Consider the following 26,541-nt stretch of genomic DNA (forward strand, 5'->3'; position numbering starts at 1 on the left):
AGCCCTGGCTGTCTCCCCTAAGTGTGCTTGGGAACATGTACCCACACTCCCCAGGCGTATCAGCACATCAGCTGGGCTGGTTTCTGAGGGGTTCCATGTGCCCCTGTGGGCTCTCTGGAAGGCCAACCTGTGGTGGATGTGTTTCTGGCCTCGCACTGGTTCTTGCAGACCCACAGGGCCAGGGTGAGGGGGGTTGGTTTTAGAGTTTGTCTTTCTGTTTGTAGCAGTTCTGATTCGGCGGGCCCTGGTTATGTCACCCCCACTGGTGTCCCCCACCTGGCCTGTGGTGGTGGGGATGAAGGCACTGAGGTCTTCTTTAGCAGCTGCTTTCAGAAGCTGTGATGGAGCTGGTCCTCACATTGTTGTCCCCACATGTGGCCTGCCTGGGTCCAACTCACCTACTCACCAGCCACTTTCTGAGTCCTGCTCAGTGTCAGGCGCTGAGCCGAGAGGCAAGGACCCGACACAGCCCCTACCTGACGGAGCACACAGTCTCATGGGGGACCTGGCCATGAGTCAGAGAGCTACACAGGAACGTAAAACACTGCAGTGAAGAGTGCGTCCACCAGAGACTTAGGTGCTTCAGGGGGACAATTCAGGGGGGTGGCCCCGATGAGGTCGGGAGGCTTCCCTGAGGAGGTGACTGAGCAGCAAGCTTCAAGGTCAGGGGTAGAGGTGGGCAAGAGTCTCCCAGGTCCGTGTGGAGCAGCTGGGAAGCTGACAGGGCTGGGGTGGCCGGATCTCACAGAGTGAGGGTCACCAGGATGGGCGGGCTCAGGCCAGGCCACTGGGGAAAAGAAAGTCACAGATGAGGTTGAGCTGTTGCGTGGGTAAAGCGGCAGGACCTGGAAGCTGCGTGTGACACCCGGGGCAGCAGAGAGGCCCATCGGAGGGCTCCCTCTGTACAGAGGCCTCACAGGCAGGCTCCCCCACCCCGCGCCCCAACACGTGGGTGCCATGATACAGCAGGAGAAACGGGTGCAGCATGTCAGGGTGCTTGCTGAGGGTCCTAAGGTGAGGGACAGTGGGGAAGCTGGGATTGGAACCCAGGCCCGACTGGCTCCTGAACGTGTGTCTTAGCTCTGCCCGCCTGCCCCACACGCATGCTCTCGTCAGGCAGGGGCATCGTACTGGCACCTCAGGGATTGTCTTTTCTGTTCGGTTTCCCCTAAGTAGCGGTATGAGAGACAGCTTGGGTGTTAGGTTTGAGCACTCTGTTCTGCTCCAGCCCGACTGCTCCGTGTGGCAGGAGAGCAAGGGGAATCGCCCCATCCCTCTGGCCTTGTCATGTGGGCTCCCGCCTGCCCCATGTCTCCTGCTGCCCGTCCTCAGCTCTCGACGAGTCCGCTCCTGTTCTTTGGTTGTGGGGCTCCCCACGTCGTTGGAGCTGTGGCCGCCCTGGCTCAGCCCTGTGCTGAGCCTCGGTTGGCCCCAGTTGCCCGTCTTCAGGCTCCAGCTGCATCCCTGGGCCTCCCAACCAGCGCCTGACTGATGTCCCTCCCCCAGTGCACAGCGCGGCGGTGAATGCCCTGTCCTTTCACCCGTCCGGAAACTACCTGCTCACGGCCTCTAGCGACTCGACCTTGAAGATTCTGGACCTCATGGAGGGCCGGCTGCTCTACACGCTCCACGGGCATCAGGTGAGGGCATCAGCCTGGCGCTGTGGTGTGGAGGGGGGCGGAGGTGCCGTCTCGAGGCCCATGCGGGGCTGGGGTTCACCGGAGGGGGCCCTTCCCTTGGAGCCTGCTGGGGATGGTTTCTGTGGTCCCCTCCAGCCTGGGCAGTGGGGTGAGATGCAGAAACAGGTTTGCCCCTCACAGGACCTATGACCTCTGGCAGAAATGCTGGGCCTGGTGCCGCAGCTGAGTAGAGCGTGTAGGGGTTAACTTGGGTGGGGGTGGGGGGGAGGCATCTGGACATGGTGGGCACACTTCGCCCAGGGGGCTGCATGGAAATTGTCCCACAGTGACCTCAGGTGTCCCTTGGTCCAACAGTTGAGTAGAGCCCTGGAACCCCTGCCCAGAATCAGGGTCCCTTGGGGGTTCTGCAGACATCGGTGCCTTTGGGGACAGTAACCACAGGTGTCTCTCAGAGGCAGGTGCTAAGGGGGACGTCTTCCCGGGTGTGTGTGTTTGCGAATTCCTGGAATTGAAGCAAGGGAGCAGAGCCCTTCTCTCTGAGTGACTTTTGCCAGTGCGGCCGGTGGCCTGGACTCCCTGGGTGGGCAGCGACCAGCACCAGCCCCCGTGGGCCAGCCGTGGGGAGGTGGGTTGCTTGTAGCCCTCCCTAGCCACTGGCCTGGGTGCCGGCCTCTTGCACCACCCTGTCAGAAAGTGTGGCTGAGCAGAGCGGTCATTGGAGTTTCTCCTGTTGGGACATAACTGCCGCACCCAAGTGGGGCCGGGGGTGCCAAGAGTTCATCCCCTTCTCCACCTGTGGGCGGGAGGCAGGCAGAGAGGCGAGTGGGGATGAACTCTCGAGGGCTGAGGGAGGCCCCACTGTGCTCATGTATCTTGGGCTGGCAGCTCTGGATTCCGCTGCCATCTGAGTTGGGCACGTGGGGGCCATTGGCCATGGCTTGGGGTGGGAGCCTGGGCTTTTCCTTGTGCTCTCTTGGGACTTGGAAGGCTGCCTGCTCCCCTCAGCCCATGGTGACCGCTTGTCCTCCCTGTCACACATTTGGAGTGCAGGACCAGCGGTCCCATCCCCCCAGTGGCCGGCCCATCTAGGTGTAATATCTGGCCTCTGGGCTGGGTGATTGCTGCTCTTGTTGCAAGCTTGTTAGGGAGCCACCTTGTTAGCCCTTTGGCAAGTCAATTATTCAGTCACTTGTAACCAGTTTGGGATCTTATAACCAGGAGGACATTTGAAAACCACATGAATGATGCTATGTCCCCCAACTCCCTACAGAAAGAAAAGGCAATATCCAGAAACATCATGCAAACAGATGCATGCCGAGTGATCACCCAGGGCTTTTCGGATGTGTGTGTGTGTGTGTGTGTGTGTGTGTTGGGAAGGGGGGGGGTCTTTAAACTGCTGACTCACCTCTCAGTCTGATAGCCCTTGCATGTGGTGTTTAATGCTAGTCCCATGTTCGGGCACAGCATCAAGCACAGAAAGGAAGCGTGGAGAAGTGACACAGAGACCTGGTGAAACTGCAGTTACTTCTCTGCTGTGGAAGCTGGGAATGTGGGAACTAGGCTGAGGGACAGCTAGCAGTTGGCACAGCCCCGTGCAGTGTGTTGTCCTCTTGGGCTCCCTGCTTGTGAAGTCCATTCCCTGGCCCGTCTTTCCAGGAAGCTGCGCACCTGGGCTCTTTGGGGACTGGAGCATTCCCATTCTGTTCCAGGAGGTGGCTAAGGGCCCCATTAGGCTCAGGTGCCACCAGCCACGTCCCACAACATGGGACTGAGTAGCCCCAGGGCCCCCGAGTGGATCCTTGGTGCCCAGGGATTTTGTCCCACGGGTGAAGATGGCTGATTTGAAAGTGCTTTGGATCCCGGGTTGGGGGGGGCAGCCGAGGCCCAGGGAGAGGTTTGGAATTGTAGGGGTCCCATGCAGCTTAGGGTGGCAGAGCTGGGACTGGTATTCAGGTCTCTGCGGTTTCCACTCTACTTGTCTCACACGTCCAGCTTTTAGCTGTTGAGTTGTGATTTCACTCTTGTTTTGAGATTACTGGTCTGTGTAGGAGGCCTGCAGGCTTTGGGGCTGCTTGTGGCCCAGCCTTGCCGCTACGTGACCTCATTCTGGTCCAGCAGGAGGGAACCCCGTGAAACTCTGGCTTGGACTTGGAGGCCCTCCTTGGGACAGTCCCTACACATGGGAGGGAAGAGCTATGGGAGTGAAGGCTATTGAGTTGTTCTGCCAAGTGGAACATACCCCCTCATGCTTCTAATTTCACACCTTCTGGAAGGGACAGCGCAGGCTGAGGGTCAGGCCCACTGAGAGGAGCCAGCCACAGGGAGCTGATGCCGGCAGGAGGCAGTCCTTGGTCAGGAGGGGGCTCTGGGTGTATGCCAGGGAAGTGTCTCTCTGTCCCGTGTGAGGGCAGGGCCTGAGTCAGCCCCTCTGGGGGAACAGTGAGGGAGGGTCAGTGGACAAGAAGGCTCAGGGGAGGCAGTGCTGTTGGGCTGACACTCTTTGATCTGGGTTGAGGCTAGAAGTCTGATGGGCCATTTAGTGGACTCCTAAAGGCACAGGGGCACCAGGTTGGAGGTGCTTGCCAAGTACAAGCTAAGATCAGGATCACCCAGTGTAGCCCAGGTCTCCTGTGCTGTGTTGAGGGCAGCTCATCAGCCCAGAAGTCTGGCCATGGCAGCAGTTTGGTGGTTGTCTAGCACGCAGTCGGCCATACCTCCCATCGGCCCATGTGAAGCTGGCCCCCTTTGTGGGGCTAGGGGTGGACATCAATTATAAGTTTATTGTGGGCCTCAAGGATTCTGGTGTTTCTCTCCTGCAGTCCCGGCTTTGGGATTCTGAGCTACGAAGGGTCATTCAGGGGATGTAGCTAGGGGCTGAGAGAGGCTTCTGCCCCACGGGAGCTCGGCGCCACCTAGGCTGTACCCCAGGAATGGTTCCTTGGCTGTAGCTGGGGCCCTTGTGGCTCTTCAGAAGCTTCCACCACGTGAGCGTCTTCAACTGATTGACCACCGGGTGCCGGGCCGAGAGCCGGGCAGGCCCTTTGCTCTCTCCAGCCCGGGGGCCCGAGCCCCTCAGACAGCTCTGCTGCTCAAGGTGTGAGGGCCTTCAGCAGTGAGGAGGCAGCAGGTGGCGCAGGTTTCCACACACAACCCGAGCAGACACTGACATTTTGCCAAGGCAGGGGGTGGTGGGACAGGCTGAGGAGCCTGTTGGGGCTGAGAGATAGGGTGGCCCTCTACCTCCAGCCGATCTGCCCACCTCAGGTGGAGGGTGGACAGAGTAGGGAGGGCACTGCCAGCCTGGATGTGGCGCATTGCCCTCTTTCCTCTGCCTTCGTCCCTGGGAACACCAGAGTAATTTCTCTCTCCGTGGATTGAGCTGGTAAAGAGCCTGCACCAGTCACCTTTGCAAGCTTCTCTGACTGAGCCGAGTGCTAGGATGCATTCAGTGGGGGAGGGTTCACACAGCCTTGTCTGGCAGGTGACGGTGCCTAGCTTTTTTAAGGAAACACCCCAATATTTCCAGGAACAAACAGCTTGTACCCACCTGGTTTCTGGTTTGGAGAAGCCACGGGTACCCTCGCACCTAGTTCAGCCGAAAAGTCTTGAGCTCAGGAGGCTGCAGACAGGAAGTGTGTCAAGGTCAGACCATTCCAGCTTTGCCTCTTACTCTGGGACATTGGGCAGGACCTTAAGCTTTTCCTTATTTGTAAGAACTGCTGCATCTGCCTCACAACAGGAGAGCATGTGTCTACATTCCCTAGCACCAGGCATGGTAGGTCTTCACAGATACTTGTCCTTTTCCACTTCAGCTTTTAGAAAAGATCCCAGGCTGCTCTAGGTGAGAGCTCTTTACAAGGTCATTGAACGTTTCTATTATGGGCACGGTCCTGGCACCCTGGGTGGGCAGTCAGTCTTTGGTAGGAAAAGGAGTCCATGGTAGGGGTCTCTGATGGCTCCGCCCCCTCTGATGGGCACGGGCCATAGTCCTCAGTCCTTCCCCGTCTGGGCTGGGGAGTGCCCGTTTCCCTTCCTTCCATCACCCACGGAGTCTTTCAAGGGTTTATCTAGCTCTTTGTTTTCTTTAGGCTTGTCCTCATCTCCCCCAGAACATCCTCTTGCTTTGGCTTCTCTTTGGCCGCACAGTTCCTGAAATCTGTCCCTGCGGTGACTCTGCCTAAACGCACTTGTCCTGACCGGTTGCTCTGAGTAGGCATGGCCTGCTGGTGCCTTGGTCCACAGGTCTGTTGGCAGTGCCCTTTATTAGTCCCGCCCATCAGGTCATCTTTTCTAGGGCCTGACTCCTAGAGGATAGGCCAGGTATCTTGGCAGTGGGCTGGCAGGGGTGCCATTACCCTCTCTGAGCCTCTGGAAGGTCTTGCTCTGGGGATCAGCCACAGTGGTGACAGTTAAGCAGGAGGAAGAGGAGTCCCTGCTTCTTGCTGGATCCAGTAGAGTCTTAGGGGTGTCAGCATACAGGGGCCTCATCCTCTCCCATCCCTCACCTTGCAGCAGGGAAGAGCAAGAGAAGGAAGAGCTTTCGCACCAAGTACAGCTGTTGTGCGAAGCCCTGTGCCCCGAGCGAGGCCCCCATAGCTCTGTGTGGCAAGTGTGGGGGCAGTGTGCTAGAAATACAGATTGATTTTTCTATATTTTCTGAAACATAATCTTGAGCCATGCTCATTTGGTTTAAGTCCCCAGAGCTATTTGGGAGAGGATGGTGGGCGGGACGTGGGTGGGAGTTAAATCTGGTGTTTCTGGCTAGGCAGTTGGCGTTCGTGTTGCTGCGGAGTGACTGAGCTGCACGAGGACCACTGGGCATGGCTCGAGGGCCTAGAACCCCAAACCAGGGCTGCTGTCCGCACCTGGGGCTGTGCTCTGAGGCCTGGTTGTTGTGAAATCACAGCCTCAGGGTATGGGATCCACCAGGGTTACTGGGAGCTTGCCCCATGCCAGAGCCAAGGCTGGGGCTGGGGAAGTGGCATTAAGGGGCACAGGGTTGAAGAGGAGAGATGGCAGTGTGGTAGAGTGGCCCGGAGCACGAGTGCTACCCCTCAGGCGGCTCCAGGTGGAAGGAAGCTCTCCGAACGTTGCTCCCCACCCCCCTTTCTTCCAGCGCTCCGTGGCCCCTGTGTAGTCATTTTATTTTGGAGAATTACGTTTATGCCTGGGAGTCTCAGACCCAATTTGGATGGTTGGGTACCTCCTGGGAGAGGTGAGAGGACATCAAGAGGGAAAACAGCTCATTTACTCCAACTTGAGTAAACCAAGAGGTCAGCCTGGCTTTCTATCCCCTGCCAGCAGCCTAGGATTGAGGATTGGGAGGGAGCAGGTGTCCTTGGCCAAGGTCAGGAGAGAGCTTCAGCATTCCTGGACCCCAGCTCCTCCCGAAGGCCACTCCTTGTCCACAGGGTCACTACTCAGACATAAGAGTCAGCCCACGGCAGGTGCTGATGAGCGAGTGCAGGAGCCTCCCTGGTGTGGGGGTTTGTGGAAGGAGCAGCCTGGACGCTTCAGAGACCAGAGCTCCCACGCCAGGGGCTTCTCAGGCCTCCTTGGTCTCCATATCTTTGTTGGATGGTCACTCGTTTACCTCTGACTCAAGGCATGTGGTGTGACATTCCTATTTGTTTGCTGGCAGCCATTGAAAAACATTTCAAAAGCCTTGTGAGGTGGTGGTGGATGGGGTACCTGCTGGGTCTTTGCCAGCATAGCTGTTGTGGGCACAGCGGTCAAAGTTTCAGGTGCATGGGGGCCTCAGGGAGTCAGGTGGAAGGGGGTGAGGAGAGCGGAGGGGTCTGGACAGGCGGCAGGGGCTGCGGAGGGAGAGTCACCAGGAGCTATGGAATCTAAACACCATGGGTTCCTTTGTTTTGCCTTTTTTTTTTTTTTTTTAACTTTCTTGATTGATGCTTGATGCTTTCGTTGCAAGAGTGAAGAAAGCAGATTCTGTGGGTCCCTTGGGTCTGGAGGTTGTCAAAGCAGAGACAGTATGTGATGAAGTGACTGGGTGTGGGTCCAGCCAAGCCGGAGGGCCATGTGTGGCTGGGTCCGGAGGGAGAGTAGGATGGGGTGGGAGGCCAGGCTGCGTCCCGCGCTTGTGACGACCAGGCAGAATCATCTCACCAAAGACCGATGGGCCAGATCTGGAGATGGAGGGAAGGATCTGGTTGAGCCTGTGAGGGCCCCCTGCCAGTGGACGTGGCCTGCAGGCAGTTGGGGACCAGGACGTCAGGCAGGTGGGCACCTCTGGCAGTCAGACCACACTGCTGAAATCTCAGCCAAGAGCTCAGAGTCATGCTCAGAAGTCACTGCAGAGGCCCCTGGGTCTTGCCTGGGTGAAGAAACAACTTGGTGACATCCCTGCCGCGAGCCGGTGAATTGTACATTGAGAGTGACTAATTAACTGAAAAGAGTAAGCCACCTTGAAGGCAGAATGATCTCAAAGAAGGTGGATCCCATCTGATCGTTGTCAGTGATGAAAGGGACCCCCCGAAGCCCTGGTGGTTTGGCAGCTGGAATGCACTTCTAGATAACTGCTGGGCTAAAGAGAATCGCAGTGGAAACTAAACGTCTGGAAGTGACTGCCAGTGAGGATATTGCATGTTGGAAACTTTGGGGATGCATCTAAACTAGTAAATCAGAGGCAAATGTGTAGCCTTAAATGAGTTTATTTAAAACTGAGAAAGATTGGAAATAATTGAATTAAGAGCTCAATGCTGAAAGTTGCCGAAAGATCCTGAAGGCAAGATGAGACCCTCTGGAGCTTGTGGTGAGGAGCAGTGAGCAGGCTGGTGGAGCTGGAGCACCAGTGAGGGGAGGAAGCGGGGAGTCTGGTGAGGTCATTGGGGGCCGGGGTTGTCTGGGCCCCAGAAGGGGTGGGATGATGGTTGTCAGTGGTGGAGAAGCCTGGTCTGCATCCCGGTCCCTGCTGGCTCTGGTCCACAGTAGAGCTGCTTTCGTGGGCCACAGACACACAGGCAAGAGCTTCTGTGGAAGGGTGCTCTCTCTGGGAACACCAAGGTACCCGGTGCAGGAGCTGAGCCATCCTGTAGGTAAACAACCACTGCTGGGGAGGACTGCGGGCCCTGCCTCCTTATTGCCTCCCTGCTGCTGGCGCCATCCCCAGAGTGTCTGGGCATTTGGACTCTGGGGAAAGCTCTAGCACCTGCTCTCTGGTCCCAGTCCCCCACCAAGCCATGGGCTGCCGGCCGCCTTCTTCAGGGGCCCTGCCACAGCTTGGCCTCTGGCATCTCGTCCCCAGCTTGGCATCTGGTGGTTGAGTGACAGCAGGAAAGGAGACTGATGAGTATTTGTTTGGTTCCTTGGTTGCTGTGACTTCTTGGAAACTGGCTGTTTCTCCATGAGCTCTGGGCAGGCAAAGAGCCCAGCTCTTTTGACGCTCCATGTCCTGGTTTCCTTCTCTTTTCCCTCTTCCTTCTTTGTTTTTTCTCAAAATGAAAATAGTTTTGTTGTTTTGCTTTTATATTAACATAGCAACGCCATATACTCACTGTTTAAGGATTCAAAGTTTGGGAAATTATAGGATTTCCAAGAATCAAGTAAAAGTCATCTGAAATTTCCTTCCCCCACCACCCCATAAGTCCTGTTCATCTTGTTCACCCTTGGGGGTTGTCCACCTGGAAGAGTACCTGAGGGTTGCTCGACCTGCCCCCTCCCCCACCCCCTCCCGCACTCAGCCCTGCGCTAGCAGCCCGTGATGCCTTGCACCTGGCATTTTGCACTCACTGATTTCATTGACGTTCCCAGTCATACAGATGGATCTCCTTTGTCCTATTGGATGGCCACGTAGGACTCGCGGCTGCCCTGATCCCCGGGCCCTTGGAGCCCCGCCTGTGAGAGAAGGCAGGGAGAGGCACAGGGGGAGCCTTTGTCTCTGACCTTTCAGGCCTTGGTCTCCCCTCTGGGACATGTCACCTGTAGAAGGGGTCAGCATGCAAACCATTCTCCGAAGATTAAGTGGGTTAGTGCAGGTCACTGTTAACTGGCCTTGTACTTAACTTTCTCACCACCCTCATGAGCATCTAGGAGAGGAGGAGCCATGGGTAGATTCGGGAAGTGGAAGAATGTTCCATCCTGTCCAGAACGCTTAGGCCCAGGAGGCAGCTTTCCACCTGTCTGTCCCTTCTGGGCAGGCCGAAGCTCGTCTTGTTCCATGACCACAGATCCCTTTTCTAGCCCATAACTTGTCTGGTTTTTTCTGGCATCGAGTGCAAGGTGCGTCCCAGTGTTCCTCTTGTCCATGCGTCTACTGCTTCTACCAGCCCCATGGCCGGAGGCACCTCATTTGGGCACCTGGGGCTCTTGCTGCTCCCTGCTCTGGTCTGGAGGAACGGAGGTGGCCTCCATGACAGTGGCTGTGCTGTCATCAGTTAGGAGAGAAGCTCTTTTTTCTGGTTTTGCTTGAGGAATGCCAGGTACTGGCAGACTGAATTTGGCTAGGAGGAATTGCTGGTCCACCGTGTTGTGTGAACAGACTCTTGCTCCGTGCATCTTTCTGCGGTGGATGTCACACATGTGGGAAAGAGCCTTCCGTCTTTGCCGGGAGATCACACCTGGCTCCTCGAAGTCGGGATGTGCTCACAGGCCCTCCAAGCATTGCCTGCCCTGGTCTGGCATCATCACCCTTACCGTAGTCGCGCAGACCTTCAGCCCCGGGGAAGCCAGAGCGGGCACTTCTCCCGCCAGGGTCCTAACATAAGGCACGTGACATGCACATTAGGGGGATGCGTCTTGTTGCTCCTCTGCTCAGGCACCTTTGATAATCCCCTCCCCAGCCTCCTTCCTGCCCTGCTTCGGGCCTCTTGTGTCCCCTGGACTCCCTGACGGCACCCTGCTTCTGCTCATTGGCTCCTCCTTGGGGCCTCACGCTTCTCTGGTCGGCTACAGGGTGGTGTAGGGGAGGAGCACGGCCTGGGCCAGGGGGACCAAGTTCTGGAGCCCGTGCTCGGCCTGGGATGAGTCAGTGCACCTCTCTGATCTCCAGCTCGTCCTTGGGAAGCGGGGACGGTGATGTCAACCCAGCAGGGCCACCAGCGTGCGCTGTCCTGCTTATTCCTCTCTGCCCACCCACCGCCCTGTGGCCTGGCCTTTGTGCTGTCAGCAGTGCTCGGGCACAGAGGCCTCAGCAGTGACACCCGTGGCTGAGCTCCTACAGGTGCCTCTGCCAAAGCCTGGGAAGGACTGGGGCTCAATGAAGCCCTCAGCCCCTTGTCCTGCTGTGGCTCTCGTTCATGAGCTGGTTTTCTTCCTGTGCGTTTGGAAGCTAGAGTGACCTTTGGTGTTTGTTCTTTTTTGTTTGTTCTGATAGGGTCCGGCCACCACTGTTGCCTTTTCAAGAACGGGGGAGTATTTTGCTTCTGGAGGTTCTGATGAACAAGTAAGTAAAGAACAGTGTGAGGGGGGCGCCTGGGTGGCTCAGATGGTTAAGCGTCTGCCTTTGGCTCAGGTCATGATCCTGGAGTCCCGGGATCGAGTCCCGCATCGGGCTCCCTGCTCGGCGGGGAGTCTGCTTCTCCCTCTGACCCTCCTCCCTCTCATGCTCTCTGTCTCTCATTCTCTCTCTCTCAAATAAATAAATTAAAAAAACAAAACAAAACAAAACAAAACAGTGTGAGGAATGTTGGCTGATACTTATCAGAAGAGAACAGGAGCCAAGGCGCCTTGAGGATGGGCCAGGTTTCACCAGCTTCCTCGGTGACTTGCAGTGACCATGAAGGCCAAAACTTGGGGTGAGGTGCGCAGACCCAGGATGCTGCACTTGTGGGCTGTTTGAGGGGCGCCATTTTCAAACTGCTTGGCTGCAGGGAGAAGACCTGTGTGAGGAGGTCCTGTCCCATTTTGTCACCCTTTGTGCCGAGGCTTTCTGCCTGTCAGCCCTGGTGCCTCCTGCCCAGAATGTTCATTCTCTTGATGCTGGGCCTCACAGCTCTGACTGCTCAGCCCAGAAAAGTCCCACTGGCCTCCCAGCGAACTCCAGCCCCAGCCCCATGGACCGATTCGGGTTGAGTTTCTGCCAGGAAAGCAGAAGGTGGTTGGAGGCTTTTTCGGCACGGCCTGGATAAGAGACCGTGGGCGTCTTCCCACCCAGCACTGGTTCCTGTGCTAACCAAACAAGGGAGGAGGAAGGCTCAGGGGACCCCTGAGCTGTCCCCGAGTGTGGAGGCCCGGCTCATTGCTTAAACAAAGGAAAATAGTACAGTAAAGTCACACTATAAATAGTCCTGGTAAAAGAAAGTCACATGGTACAAGAGGCAGCCTGGTAGAAAGTAGGGCTTCCGCCCACTCTGGCCCCTCCTCAGCTCCCTGGCTGCCTTCTTAAAGTCGGCTCTGAGAGCCTTTTTGGAGAGACATGTGAGTCTGTTCCGCTCCCAGGAATATATTCAGCAGTTGGACTAGTGCAGTTACACAGGGCCCTACAAACAAGGGGGTGGGGGACGTGCTAACTCTGTTTGTAAACAGGAATGAAGGCCTTAAGTGCCCATCAGTCGGGGGGCAGTAAACAGTGGGCTGCTCTGGGAGTGGCAAGCAGCCTCCCAAAGAACCAGGCTCGTGGTGCATTGCAAGCAGGAAAGCATCCCGGGCATGTTGCGCTTTCACCTTAACATGGATTTGGGGCTCCTTCTGTGGCCTCCGTTGAGCCCCAGCCACACCCCACAGCTCCTGCCACCCTGTAAGTGACCCTGGCAGAGGGCAGCCACCTGGGGCTGACACCCTCTAGCAGGAGCATTGTTGCTCCCCTGCTCCCCAGGGCCGTTTGCCAACCTTTTGCTGGGGGAGCCTCAAGACGTGAAGATCCTTCAGGTGGACCGGGGAATAATGGGTGTGTTACCCATGGCTCCCTGGGTACCAGTGTCTGTGCCAAGCTGTCTCCTGTGAGGCTGGAAGTAGGATCATCCCCTCTTCACAGATGAGGAACCTGAGGCACAGAGAGGTTGAGTCCCTTGCCTGGAGCCACACAGTAAAGGGTGGACCCAGGAATTTAACCGTAGTGGTCTGGTGTAACTTAAAGCCAGGCTACTACCCTTGGGAGCTTCTGTTTCAGTGGGGAGACAGACGATAAATGAGGAAAAGAGAAAAAGACATTAAATAACTATTGAGTCTGATGCTATGAAAGAAATCAATAGAGGGCTATGATAAGAATTAGCAGGAGACCAGGGAAGGTCTCTCGGAGAAGATGCTGCTGAAGCAGACGCTTTAGCTTGAGGAGCCAGCTCCGCTTATGCTGGGACCCTCCAGGGAGGGACCAACAAGTGCAAAGACCTGGTGACAACATGCAGTGAGTCCATCCTGACGGCACAACCACGTCTTCTCGAGGCCTGTCTAAAAAGCCGGGGAGGTGGGACAGGTCCCAGAGTTGAGCTGGAGTGTCAGGTGGGGACTGTCTTGCAACTGGCCCAGAACTTTGGGGGTCACCCCTGCCTCCTTTCTTCCATGAAGTAGGGCTGGTGTGATGTCGTTGTGCTCGTTGCTCTTGGCAGGTGATGGTTTGGAAGAGTAACTTTGATGTTGTGGATTATGGAGAAGTCCTGAAAGTGCCCAGGCCCCCAGCCCCGCTGGCCACGTCCTCCGGGAATCTGGTAAGTGGCTCAGTAGGCGTGTCCTGAGCCCTGAAACTCCAGTGGGTCATGGTGAACAGCAAATAATCTTTTGGCACTTGTGGGACTTTGTTTCAAATCTGGAATGCACAAACAAGACGTGAAGACTGCAGGGTGTGAGGCCCTGTGCCTGGGGGGGGTGTTTCCAAGGCACAGGCTACTGTTGGTTGAGGAAAGGGAGGACCTGTCCCATGCGGAGCCTTGGGCCACACGACCCCGATGGAGAGTTCCTAGAGGGCGTGGGGCCTGAGCCACAGCTGGGACGGATGGGAAAAGTTCAGCCCTGTTGCTCTCACTTCCCTTTTTTTTTTTTTTTACACTATGGAAAGGAAGTTCCTCAGCCACAAACCATTTTTAGTACCTTTGTCGGTAAAAGGGCATTTAGTGTTCCTGAATTCAAATAGTTAATGATATTTTTTGACAAATAGTTTTGGGGAAAAATTTGATAACTGATATGATCTCATTGAATAAAGTCGCGTTCCGCTTTGGCTGAAGTAAGCTTTCAAGCCAAGGATGTGGAGCCCTGAGGGTTTTAAGCCCCAGTGGCTGCCGGCTGTTTAAATCGCTCCCTCCTGGACCCTGGAGGCAGTGTAGCCTCTCCCACCCACGGAAACTGGCCTGAACAACAGGAAGTGGCTTGCCCGAGGCCTCCAGCAAGTCAAGGCTGGCCCAGAATAGAACCAGGAAGCCTCTGAGTCCATCCTGGCCTTTCTTTGGCTCCAGCGGAGGGATCCCCCACCCTAGCCTCACACACACACACACACACACACACACACACACACACGCACACACAGCCCCATTCTGTGTGTTGGGGCTACTTCTAGGAATAGGCCAGGTTGAGATTTAAAGCTTTTCTTCCTAGGGTTGCTCTGGGCCGGGAGGTTTTGTTCTCTCTCCACATTTGCTAATGAGTAGCGATTCTCAGCTTTTGGGTCTGGTGGGGATGACTGGGTTGCATGGCGGTCTGCTTGCTGCTGTTTGGTCTTCTGCCTAGAAAGGCATTTTTCAAAAACTGCAGGACTGGATCCTGTGGGGTGAGTGCCATCTCCTTTCCAGCTCCCCATGTGCTGGGCATTTACAGTGAGCCAAGCCCAGGCTGGGCGGGTAAAGGTACTACTCTCATTCTCAGATGAGACGCCTGGGGCTTAGTCACCCACCTGGATGCCTGGACCTGGGGGCTCACCACACTGGCCCCCCTTACTCAAGCTAGTAACTGTAGGCGGCAGAGGGCTGCCTGGCAGCTCTCTCCCTGTCCCAGGAGAGGGCACTTCCACCTGCCTCTTGGGAATGGTTAGTAATCACCAGCAAAGGGAGAATGCCATATTCCTTTTCTTGTGGTTATTAGGCAGGAGGCTTGGACAAGCTGCCTGTTGTCCCTTCAGTCCTGCTCAGATAAGGGGTATGGAGCAGCCTTGTGTCCCAGAGCTGTGGGGCCTGATAATCTAGCAGGAAGGCCTTCAGGGTGGGGGAAACCAGCAGGACAGGGCAGGGTTTGGCATGGATGGGTGAATAGCTTACTGGTGCTCAGGAAAACCGTGTGTTCCCATACTACCTCCTGGCCCACGACAGAGCTATAGCCACAGTTCCACTGGGCATCGCCACGTGGTGCTCACACAGGGGTAAGGATATGGGCTCTGGGGTCAGAGAACTGGGTCTGAGTCCTGGCTGTGTGGTCCCAGACAAAGCACCCATTCTTCCCACACCTCTGTTTCTACAGTGGGACCTGAGTACTTTCCTAGGCAGGCTCTGAGGAGCCCATGTGGGACGTAGATGAACTCTGCTAACCCGCGCAGTGACTTGACTTATGAGTCCTAAAATTGTGGTTTATGGCTTTTCCCTTATTTGTCACAAGTCCCATTGGGATGCTGAGGAGGTTTATGGCCCCTCATGCAGACACACACCCATGCCAGAGCGTACATCCACACTGTTGTCCAGCCATCACCACTGTCGTCCATGGAGTTCTTTCAGCCCTGCATGCCCAGGGAAGCCAGTTGGTCCAGCCTTGGCCAGCGGTTAGGTTTGCCCCTGTGGTGGGAAGGGAAACTGATGAGTATAGTTTCACCTTTCCTGCCCTGGGGCTTCCCTGGCACTGAGTTGGTGACCGATTCCATGGCTGGCCAGAGTGTCTCAGCTGCCTCGGAAGCCCAGGTGCCCTGCAGCCACGTGCCAGGAACGGGTGCATCCGATGAGTTCCCGCCCCTCCAGCGGACCCAGCCTTGGCTGCTACGGGGGCTGTTCTGGGCCTTGCGGGATGTTTAGCGGCATCCCTGGCCTCTCCCCACTAGCTGCCGGTGGCACTCCCCACCCCCTGTTCATTGTGACAACCCAAAATGTCTTCAGGCATTGCCAGATCTCTTCCGGGGCCGGGGGGGGGGTGGCAGAATGGCCCCCAGTGGAGAATCACTACACTAACTCCTGCCTCGGGAGTGAGCCCAGAAAGGAAGTGATTGCAGTGGCAGGAGGAGTGTAGGAATGTGGGGGGGTCAGGGCTGCTGTGGCAGGCGGAGCGCGGCCCCGAGTGTGATGACTCGAGCTCCTGCCCCTGCTCAGTTGGGCCAGATTTGGGCTCCCCCCGGCAGCTGGGGCTCAGGTCTCTAGACTGTTTCTAATAGAAGTCTATTGTATAGAAATGTCGTTTTGGCCTGTCAAACTTTGGAATCTTCCAGAGGTGATGGTGAACAACAAAAAAGACCTTTAGCAACTTGGTTTCCTTTACTTACCATTGGATGTGTTCTTGCCCTTCCTGCCTGCTGGCTTTCCTGGCTCTGAGATAGTAACTGGTGAGTGGTTTGGTGGCTGGCCAGGGTGGCTTGGCTCAGCTATGACCTTCTCCCCCTCTAGCTCTGTTTATCCCCTGGGCCTGAGGCCCTAAAGCTGCCCGAGACACACCTGGGCATTTGAGGATCTTACGGAGCCATCAACTCAGGTACCGTGTGTCTCATAGTGTATGGCGTTCTAAAGCTGGAGGGCAGGCCTCCACCAGTGGAGCATGGCAAGGGCAGCCCTGTGAGCAAGTGACGGCCCCTCTGCCCTGGAAAGCCCCCTGCCCAGGACCCCTGCTCGGACTGCAGCATTCAGCTCTCACTCTTGGAATGAAGGCCATCCTTGAGCTCACTCTGAACAGAGCTCTGTTCACTGCCAGAGCTATTTTCAACCTCTGGTTGAAATTCACAGCTTATTTTTAGGCACATTTCATGTTGAAAAGCACAAGCCATTTCCCAGCCCTTCAGAATGAGAATAATGGGTTCCATTTTCCCTCTATTCCTGGCTGAGTTGTGGAGGAGAGCATTTAGGGCTGTGGCTGGGGAGCTTTTTCTGCTTGGAAGGCTGCAGAGGAAGGACTCCAGCCTAATAGCTGGGCTGAGGGTGGCCAGGAAGCTCCACGTTCTGCCCTGTGACATGCTGCAAGGCTGGAGGAAGGTCGGGAGGGCTGCTGTGGGCAGATGAGTGCCTCCCAGAGGGGCATGTGTGGGGGCAAGGGGTGGGCCCTGCAAGTCGTCTGCAGCAGGTGCTCGTGCTGCTGTCTTCAAGGGTCTAGTGCTCACCTCTGCCCTGTGCAGCAGTGCAGGCCTCCCTTCGTCCTCTCTGCACTCAGCCACTCAGGTTCTAGCTCCCTCCTGCCGTTAGTGCTTTGGGGCCAGCCTGTGATGCATCAGGGTCACTGTGTCTTGGCTGACCTTGGATTTGGCCCCTGCTCCCCAAGCCCAGCTGCCATAGGGCTGATTTCTGCCTCAACCACAGAAGCATTTTAAAACCACTTTTAATAGCAAAGATGCGTTTGTTCCGATTTACTCTTCTTCTTGCCTTTCCTCCAAACACCTGAGAGCCCATTATGCAATTGCGAAGGAAGGTTGTGCTGGGCGGGGTGGGAGGGGAAGAATGCAGAATTCCAGGTAATTCAGGAAAACTGAAAACTGCTTCCTGAGTTCTCAAGGCTGGCTACCCTCCAGTTCAGACAGTAACCTTGAATTCTGGGGCCCCTCAACCTCAGATGGGGAGACGCCCGGCCCTCCTTCATGAGCTTTCACGAGGTGGTACATGCCAGGCAGGCACTTGGAACCGTGTCTGGCACATGGCAAGTGCTCACCAAGCTTTAGCTATTTTTAAAATGTTCCTCTTCCTTCCTCTGTCAGACTGAGAGCAGGATGAGCCCCCTGCCCGGTTGGGGTGATTGTGTGTTCCCAACTTGCTGAGCTGGGGGACAACATGCAGTAGAGGGGGTGATTCTGACTGAGATAATTTTCAATGTTGACTCCTCTCTGCAGGTCGTCTTTGTGAGGTCTGGTGAGGGTTTTAGACCCTTGCAGGAACTGGTTCTGCTTCTTGGTGAGAGACCCAAGTCCTCTGTGCTCCCAGATGAAAAGGCAAATCCATGAGGTGAATGGAAACAGGCTTCTCTTCCTCTGCCACCTCCATGACTCCTCAAAGCAAAGTGGCTGGGACCCCCAGAGCCTCAGTGCTAGAACTGTCCCCAGGAGGAGGAGGTGAGGTTAGCCAAGAATACCTGACCTGAAGGCTCAGCCTTCCCTCTTTCTTCTTCCTAGTTCCTCTGGTTCTAAGGGTGAAGCCCCAGCCACCTCCTGCACCCATGCTTCCACTCCTGCTTTCTGTTTTGGGGTGCTACCCAGGTGTGGGCTTGACATAAGGGTTCTTGGGCTCCAATTCCAGTCGTGGCACTGGATCTTACTCCATGCTGAGGATCTGAGGCTCCTGGGTTCTCACCCCAGGCATGTAGTCTGAGGAGTCAGAGTTGAGGCAGGGGTTGGGGTCCATTTCCACTGCCTTATGGATTTCCCTCTGTTTGGGAACATGGAGGACTGGGGTCTCTTGTTGAGAACAGATTTCTGGCTGGCATTTGTTTTCAGTAGTGGGGATAGGTATGGATTCGAGGGGATGCTTGGCAGACAGGGCATTGTGGGTGTTTACAGCAAGAGTGAACCCCAGATTTATGTGTCTTAGAAGGGAGCCTCTCCTTTCTTCAACTGACCCTGATTCTGGCTCTGAATTTCCCAGGACTAGTAAAAGGGGCTCTTGTCAGCAGGTGAGTCGGGATAGGCCCAGGCACTTAGGCATCTTGGAAGAGGGCTGGTTTCATGGGGTCCAGACTCCTGACAGCCTGTAACCACTTGGTTGGCAGTGTTAAGAGCTATACTGTGCCTGTTTGCTGATCCATGATGAAGCTGGAGCCTGGCCTGATGTGGCAAGTGTGTCCTGTAACCTCAGGCAGTTCGTCTTGCTTCTCTGTACTCAGATTTCTTCCCACCCCAGCCTACGGTACATCCTTTGGGCATTTTCCATTTTCCCGGCTCACTGTGTCAAAGACCCTCCTGCAGGCGCAGGGTAGGCTGGTCACAGCGGCCTTTGCTGACTCTGGGTGGCAGCAGCCCCCAGACCAGATGCCTCACTTCACACTCAGGTTGCATTTTCCTCACCTTTACCAGAGTGGAAGTCATGGAAAGTGCTCTGGACTTCTTAGTTTCAGCGGGAAGACAGAGGAGAATAGAAACAAAGAAGATTCAATATTTGTTACCAAGCTACAATTTTTAGAGAAAGTTCCTGGTGGAGTCAGAGCATCCTTGGACAGTGGCCAGGGGGGTGGGGGTAACTTGGCTGTGCCAAGTCTAGGAGCACCAAAGATTCCGATGCTCCCTGCAGAGGGGCACCCTGGGCCTGGGGATCAGCATGGGGGGCTGGGCCCATCCCTCAGGCTCTGACCTGTTGCCTCCACTCTTGGGAAGCAGGCCAGATCCCCTCTCCTTTTCCTTCCAGAGGCAACAACTGAGTTTACTGGGAGGTGGGTCAGGGCTGCTACCAGGAGCATGTTAAATAGTGACTGTGTTTACTGGAAGGGGGAAGTCGCCTTTGGCAGTGCAGCAAGGAGACAGGCCTTTGACCGTTTCACGTGGATTGCAATAAGCCTCTCGCGTGGCTCTCAAACCTCAGTGCACTTCCGAATCACCCTGAGGGCTTGTTAAACACAGCTTGCGCCATCCCCAGAGTGTCTGACTTGGTAAGGATGGTCGATGGTCCAGGGACCCACTCTGAGAGTCACTGGCCTGCTGGAAAACAGTCTAGCCGGTTGTGACCATGGCTTCCTGGGCAGGGACATAGGGGGAAGAAGAGAGTCTCTGACCATCTTGGGAAGTTTCCATGGCTCGTGGGGATTACAGTTTGGGAGAAGCACTTGGAGAACTGGGGTCCCTTTCAGCCCATTTTGGAGAATTGTAGTCCGCCTCTTTCCAAAAGAGGAAAAGTACTATGGCTTTGGTTCTAATCTCAGTCTAGTGGTAAAAGAAATCCCAGCGCTTCCCTGTGGGCTCTTTAAACCTAGAGGCACCCACTGGGCTCAGCTTACGACGGCAAGCAGATGGATGGTTTTATTACCAGCCAGGATTCACTGGGGCGAGGATGGTACCCAGTGCAGCCCTCCGTGGGCCTCTGCTGCCGGTCTTCCCGTCTCGGCTCCCGTTCCCCCCGTTAGTGCCGCTGCACCAGTCCAGTGACCTGCTCTTGAACCACCTGCCTATTGTCCTCAGTGCCCCTGCCTCCTGCCCTCATAAGTGGGTGTCTCCATCAGCCCCCATCCTCCAGAGCCTGCGGGGCCTCTAGGGAAGCTGGCGGGTGAGAGTCTCTGGCCCCTGAGCGTGAGATGACCTGGGGGCTAGTGGCTCAACATCTAAGGCCTCAGGTGAAGGTCTGCTTTTTGGAGCCTTTTGGGGAAGTGCCTCCAGGTAACAAGAACAGGACCAAGTCCCAAAACAGCGGTAACAGCAGTGGCGGTGAGAGGATGGGACTGTAGGAGGGGACAGAGGCTGTACACCCTTCTCGGAGTGGCCCCTTGGAGTGGTAGTTTCCTGCCCCTGGAAAATTCTCATCCATTCCTCCTATCCAGAGGAGAGTGACACGATGCTTAGGAAGGAGAGCCTATTTAATGACTTAAACCAACAGGAGGCATGGTCTCGGAAACCCCAGGCAAGGCATGGTAAGACATTCACAGTGTCAGCAAGATCAAAGAACCTGACTCTGGAATCCACACAGGACCCGGAGGGCCCTTGCTTCTCGCTCTGCGTGCTTGGGGACACATCCGGAGCATAAACCTGGGCATGCGCACACAGCTTTCAGAGCTCTGTTATCTCTTTCAAGGGTCTCATAACTGTTTGAGGTTTTCCTTTCCCCCTGGCACCCAAAGTGCGGGTTCAAGGTCAGTGGAGAGTCCACGTTGCACATGGGGAAATGAGCAAGACAGTGGGCAGTGGTGGGGTCCTGATATCGTGATGTATCGTGATGTTTTACTACAAGGCACACGTGACCCAGGACCACAGCTGTGACACTGCCTTTTTGCTGACAGTGGTGACAAGCATCTACAGCGCTGTCAGGCCATGCTAATGAGTCTTCTTCCCAGGAGAGCCAACAGAGACCACGTATGGTTGCAAGCCAGAGAGGGTGGCACCTACTGAGGCTGTTGGGATCTGAGTGTCTTCTCTAGTTCCGTGCTATCTTTTCAAACCCAGAAACCTGAAAATGGAGGAAATGAGCCACGATGAGTGGAAAAGAGACCCCATTGCTTAAGTCTGACTATGATTCTTTGGGCTGCCCCCTGTTCCCTAGCAGAACTCGACTCAGCTGTTTTACTTCTTCCCAGATGACCTCTCCTCCATGCAGCCTTCCTTCACCGGGAGGCCCCGCAGCTTGTGAATTCTTCCCGCCCCACCTGCCGGAGCGCTCTCCTTGCTGGAGCAGCTCCTCTTTCCTGTAGTCAGTTATTCGCTGGCCTGTTGTCTCCCCGGAGGGCTGGGGCCTTGGTCTCTATGTGGTGCCCAGCCTATCACCAGAACACAGAATGTTCTGGAAATCCGAGCTCAGTGGACACATGCCTGCAGTCTGTGGGCAGCATGGGTTGAGCCCATGAGGCAAGAGGCAGGCTCTGGCTCTTTTGGTATTTTTGATGGTCCTAGGTTAAATGAAGGAAACCACTTTCTGGCCTGGTTTGTCAGTTTGGGGGCAGGTGCATGGGGTGGAATGGGCAGTGACTGGGCAATGGAGGTGGTAGAATCTGCATGTCTGGACTAGAAGTTTCAGTACTTCTCATTTTCAGTGGAAAAAAGCCCTTTGCAGCTTGAATTCTCCAGATTGGATGGCAGCATTGGCCCATGTGGTGTAAGGGTGTTAGATAGTGCTTGTGTTTGTGTTCTCATCGGTTACCATGGAAAAAATCAGAATAGATGGTTTCCATGGGGATTATCTTAAAATTAGTTTCTTTGGCGGTGTGGACATTGCTGCAGGGTTCACAGAATGCCTGTGGTGCCATTGGGGGATTTCTCTGTGGCAGAGTGCCAAAGACCGGCCTGAACATTGACGGATTCAGACAAACCTGCCTCCTGTGCTTGCAAATGCTAGGACACCAGGCTGGGGACACGTCCTCAGCTTCTTCCTGGGGTCTCACTCGCCTGGCCTCAGCTCCACAGCTCATTCCAGGCACCTGGGAGCTTTTTCTTTTTTACTAAATAAAACAAAAAATCTCTATGTTGTAGAGAATTTCAAGCTAACACAGAAAGTAGAGAGGATAGTGTAACAGACCCCCATGTATCTTTCATCTAGCTTCAGCATTTTGCCAGTCTATTTTGTTCATCTCCCTCCCCCCATTTTTTTTAGAAGAGTTGGAGTATTTTTGTTTAATCCCAGATACATTATTTTACCCTAAATAAAGACTTTTCTTGGTTATATAACTGCAGTGCTCTTGTCACATCCAACAAAATTAATAATCCCTTACTATCAAATGCATAGTCCATACTCACATTTTTCCACATTGTGTCAAGAATATGGCTCTGTGCTTTTTGTTCAAATAAGGACGTGGGAGGCTTTGAGAAAACCCACGACTCCCTTCCCCACCATGGTTCTGGTGCCTGGAGAGATCGAGCAGTCTTGGCTAGAGGCACAGTTGGGCTGGGGGCAGGAGGAGCTCCAGGGTGCCACTCTCCCACTGTCCTCCGGGACATTTGTATCCTGCGAGCTCCAGGACACCCTTGTTCCAGCCTGGAGATGTGTCAGCTAGTGCCGGCTGTCCTGGGGCAGGCATCCGCTGGAGGGCGCTATCCCTCTTTGGAGCCTGCAGGGGGAGGCAGGGAGAGATGTAACCTTGGTTCACAACAGCTGTGTGCAAGTTAATTTTCCAGGAGGGGGAGGCTGAGAGACCCCGTGGGATGTAGCCTCCCTCGACTCCTCCCTGGGGGTGAGGACTTTGGCCCATAAGAGGCCCGCTGCCTCTGCAGGGCAGGCAGAGCCGGTGGCGGTTATCTGTCTTGGCAGGCTGCACTCGTGTCCTGAGATGCTACACAAATTCTGAATTGCCGAGCTTGGGAGTGATGCCCGGGTGTGGTCGGTGCCTCTGACACTCTCCATTGAACTAAGTGCAAGGAGAGTTTAAAATAGCCAGCCTTTGTTCCCGAGGTTTTAAAAATTCAACCCCAGTAGTTACAATGAGCTGTCTTCAAGTGGATCTATAAATAAACTGCTACTGTTCCTCTTTGTCACCGAGAGCTTCGGCGTCTTCTAGAGACATCGGCTCTGCTGCTCATCTTCATTAGCTGCCTCTCATCTGTGGGGCAGCTGCAGCCATCAGCAGGCTGGGCTGACGGCGCAGAGTTTGTAATGACAGCAACACATTCCCTTTTAAAAAGCCACATTTTAAAAGCCAAGATGAACTACACAGGGAAAGATGTATTTTCACATTGGAGAAGCCTGGCAGAGAGGTCATCACCATCGGTCAAGGTCAACGCCACTGATAATACGTCCTGTCCACACGAGTTCTGCGATGTCAGGCGGTTCTCTTTTGTGGTGTTCTCGTCAAAAAATGGATAACCTCTTCCCGATCATGAGAAAACATCGGGACAGACCCACATCAAGGGACATATGACAGCAGAATGGATCAGTACTCTTCGAAAATGTCAAAGTCATGAAAGACAAGGGAAAACTGAGGACCTGACCCAGATTGTAGGAGACCAAGGAGAAATAATGCAGCGTGAGGTCCTGGTTGGGATTCTGGAACAGCAGGGTCCAAGGACATTAGTAGAAAAACTGGTGAAGCTCACCTGGGGCCCTTAGTTTGGTTAATGGTATTGTCCCGGGGTTAATTTCCTGCTCTGATCATTGTCCTAATGGTTATGTAAGATGTTAGCGCTGGGGAAGCCTGGGGGAGGGATATATGGAAATTCTCTGTACTATTTTTTGCAACTTTTCTCTAAGTCTAAAATTAGTTCATAGCAGTCTAATTCTTTAAAAGAAAATCTCCAGTCAGTCCTTGGGCTTCATCTCCCTCCCCGGGTGCCATGGTTCAGGTGTTTGCAGTGGGAGGGTGGGTGTTTCTGTCTCCGAGGGGACAGGTGACCCTAAGGCGCTCAGCGCCCAGCCCCGAGTGGGCCTGTGGTCACATCTGTGGGATGGAACTGAGCAAGAGCTGGCCCTGGAAGAAGCAGGTCGTGTTTGGAGGGAATGGTCATACACCGCCAGGGAGGCTGCGGGACGGCTTCTCTGCTTGTCAATAGCATCATTTGTGCAAGTGCTCCAGGGGCCACGTCTGCTCCAGGAGCTCCGGGGCAGACTCAGCAGGTGTTCTCTGGCCCAAGCACAGGCCCATGATGGGCCTGCCTTCTCCTGAGGCCTCCTCGGGCTGTGTGGACAACTCCACCCCACTCTTGCCCTCTTCCTTCTTCTGGTCCCTGTCACTGGCCCCCGGCTCTGCCTTGTAGCCCACCTGTGTGTGTTTCTGGCTATGCCAGGTATGAGGGCCTGGAGGGCATCAGCCCCTAAAGGCCTGGGGCGTTTTCCTGCTCTCTCAGCACCCCTCCAGGGAGGAGGGCCAGGGGCCCCCTCTGTGCCAAGGAAAGTTCTCGCTGCATGATGGCCTGCTTGCTCTCTCGTGGCCTCCACCCATTTGCAGTTGCCAGGTCTTCCCCCGCTCATCCTTGCTCCTTTCTCCCCTCAGAGCTCCCGTCACCTGGGTATGCCACTGCGGTGAGGCAGACCTTCCCGGCTCCACTGTTTTCTCTGGGGGGCATATTTGGATATTGGAATGACTTTCCAGTTCCTGCTCATCAGGGCAATCCTTTCACTCCTTTGAAAACTTTGGCTTTATACATCAGCCCTCTTGTGTAGGGGGAGATACTTGGAAACTCTCGGAGAGTGTGGCCGGGGGGCAGCTGGAGGTCACTAGGGGTGGAGCCCAGGAGTGGTGTTCGAGCCTGGGTATAGAGGCCTCAGTCTTGCTTTGAGCCTGGGTGAGGAGATGGGGTTCCTTGGTTTGTGCATTTAGCATCTCCCAACGTGCCAGGCAGGTCTATGACTGACCCAGGTATGATAGGATGCCACTCGCCTCAAAGGGACCACTCTCTGAGAAGAGGACTGTGGGGTGAGTGGGCCGAGCTACCTGGAGTCCCAGAATGGGTCAAGCATGTGTATCCCTCATCCATTTTACACCCATCCTTCAACCCCTTCACAATTCTTAGTTCAGAGGACACCCTATCCCCTTCCGGTCAGTGGGGGCCTGGGGTCAAGGGATGGCTCTTACCCAAATGTGATCCGTTGTCATAGAGCGTTTAATTCAGTTCAGAGGCTGCCCTGCTGGCCCCAAGCCCTGTGTCCCTGAGCCTCTTGGCTCCCTCTGTGTGCACAGGTGACCCAGCACCCTGCCCTCCTTGGGAGCCTGCTATGGGGAACACACGAAAATACCCTTGCACATTCATGCTCTAGATAAAAGCCAACACGGTAACCAAATCCCATACTCATACTTAGGCTGGCTTGGAAGAACATTGGCAAGATTGTCGAACAATTAGATGATTTTAAGACACCAGAATTCCTCTTGGGTTCAGCGCTATGCTTAGAACCAGAAGTTTTCTCTCTTGTTGGACTCCAGGCCGGAACTCTAAATTATAGGGCAAACAAGGCTGTTGTATATCTAGTCCACAAATATGTGTGGTGGATACAGTACCAGGTTTCTTTAGAGCTCCGATTCGAGAAAACGGCCGTGCCTTTTTTCCACTTGAAGAGCTGGAGAGAAGTGTGAGCTCAAGTGAGCTCTGTCCTCTTTTCTGCTCTCCTGGCCAGGATCAGGTTTAGCAAACAGAGGCAGGCAGACATAGACACCCATTAACTTTTCATGAGGGCAAATTGTCAGAGCCAAAGGCCCAAGGCAAAGACGGTAAGAAATGTGTCCACAAATCTCTGCACCCTCACTTAGCAGACTATGCGATGAGCAGTTGAATGAAAGATTAAGTTGAAAAGATTGAATCATGGTGTGTGTGTCTGTCCATTTCTTCCAGTTTTGTGCTCAGTCCTGCTTTGGAAACACACTGACACGCTTTGGTGTTTTAAGTGGGCCATGGCCAGCCAGACTGCCGCCTGGTTCTTTACCAGTTGGGTACCAGTGAAACAGCCCAGATCTTGGGCCCCAGTCACCTTCCTCTCCCCTTTCTGGCCCAGAGTCAAGCCGTGGACCAGTTCCTGGGTGCTTTTGTCTGTGACACAGTTTGTTTCCAGAACAGGCTGACCAGGCGGCAAGGTCCGGTGTTAGAGATTAAAAGAAAAGGAGAAATTTCCACCTTGAGCAGGTGTTAATAATTGACCACCCCACTTAACCAGAGCGGGGTGTTCGGTCACATCAGCTCACAGCATCTTTATGGTAAATCTCCGACCACTGCTGGCTGCTGGCCAGGTGTGTGCAGACCTTGCTTGCTCCTGACTGTCAAGCTGCATAGGGACCCTGAGCGGCTGGGGCCTGACATTCCACAGACGGGGTGGCCGCTGCCTGGGGACCTCCACTGATGACCAGGGAGACTGAGGCTTTGGGAATTGAACTGCCCTGAAACGTGAGCTGGTTTTCTGCATCTGGGAACTGTAATCCCCAGGCCAGTGGTGGGCCTCATGGGCCTCTCCTGGGGTCTTTAGCCTGGGGGTTTGCCCATTGGTGATGTCCAATGGAGAGCTAGTGATCTTCACCTTGAGTACAGAGTGGCCGTGATGGGTAATGTCAAGTGCAGTGTCATGTGATGGGCAGGTTGGGTTTCTGGGGGTATTTCAGTTGTAACTGCATCTTTTTTTTTTTAAGTCAGGCTTATTAACATACAAATCGTAGCATTCACCATTTTATTTATTCATTCTTTTTTTTTTGAGTAAGCTTTACGTCCAACATGGGATTTGAACTCACCACCCTGAGATCCAGCGTTGCATGCTCTACTGACTGAGCCAGCCATGCGCCTCAGCATTCACCATTTTATTTTATTTTATTTTAT

At 54.8% G+C, this 26,541-nt stretch overlaps 1 protein-coding gene across 4 annotated transcripts in view; it reads left to right on the plus strand.

Annotated features, from left to right (window-relative positions):
• The window catches only part of POC1A (POC1 centriolar protein A), a 68,831-nt gene that overhangs the window by 12,744 nt on the left and 29,546 nt on the right, over window positions 1-26,541 (plus strand). For 3 of the 4 annotated variants that reach the window (XM_034996375.1, XM_034996378.1, XM_034996377.1), the window contains exons 7-9: window positions 1,507-1,640; window positions 10,972-11,040; window positions 13,142-13,240. In XM_034996375.1, coding sequence (XP_034852266.1) covers window positions 1,507-1,640; window positions 10,972-11,040; window positions 13,142-13,240 — 302 coding nt within the window. The remainder of the gene's footprint in view (window positions 1-1,506; window positions 1,641-10,971; window positions 11,041-13,141; window positions 13,241-26,541) is intronic. The other variant, XM_034996379.1, reaches the window with a different exon arrangement.

This window comes from Mirounga leonina, unplaced genomic scaffold (assembly GCF_011800145.1).
Source record: "Mirounga leonina isolate KUSES-001 unplaced genomic scaffold, KU_Mleo_1.0 Mir_94, whole genome shotgun sequence".
NCBI lineage: Eukaryota > Metazoa > Chordata > Mammalia > Carnivora > Phocidae > Mirounga > Mirounga leonina.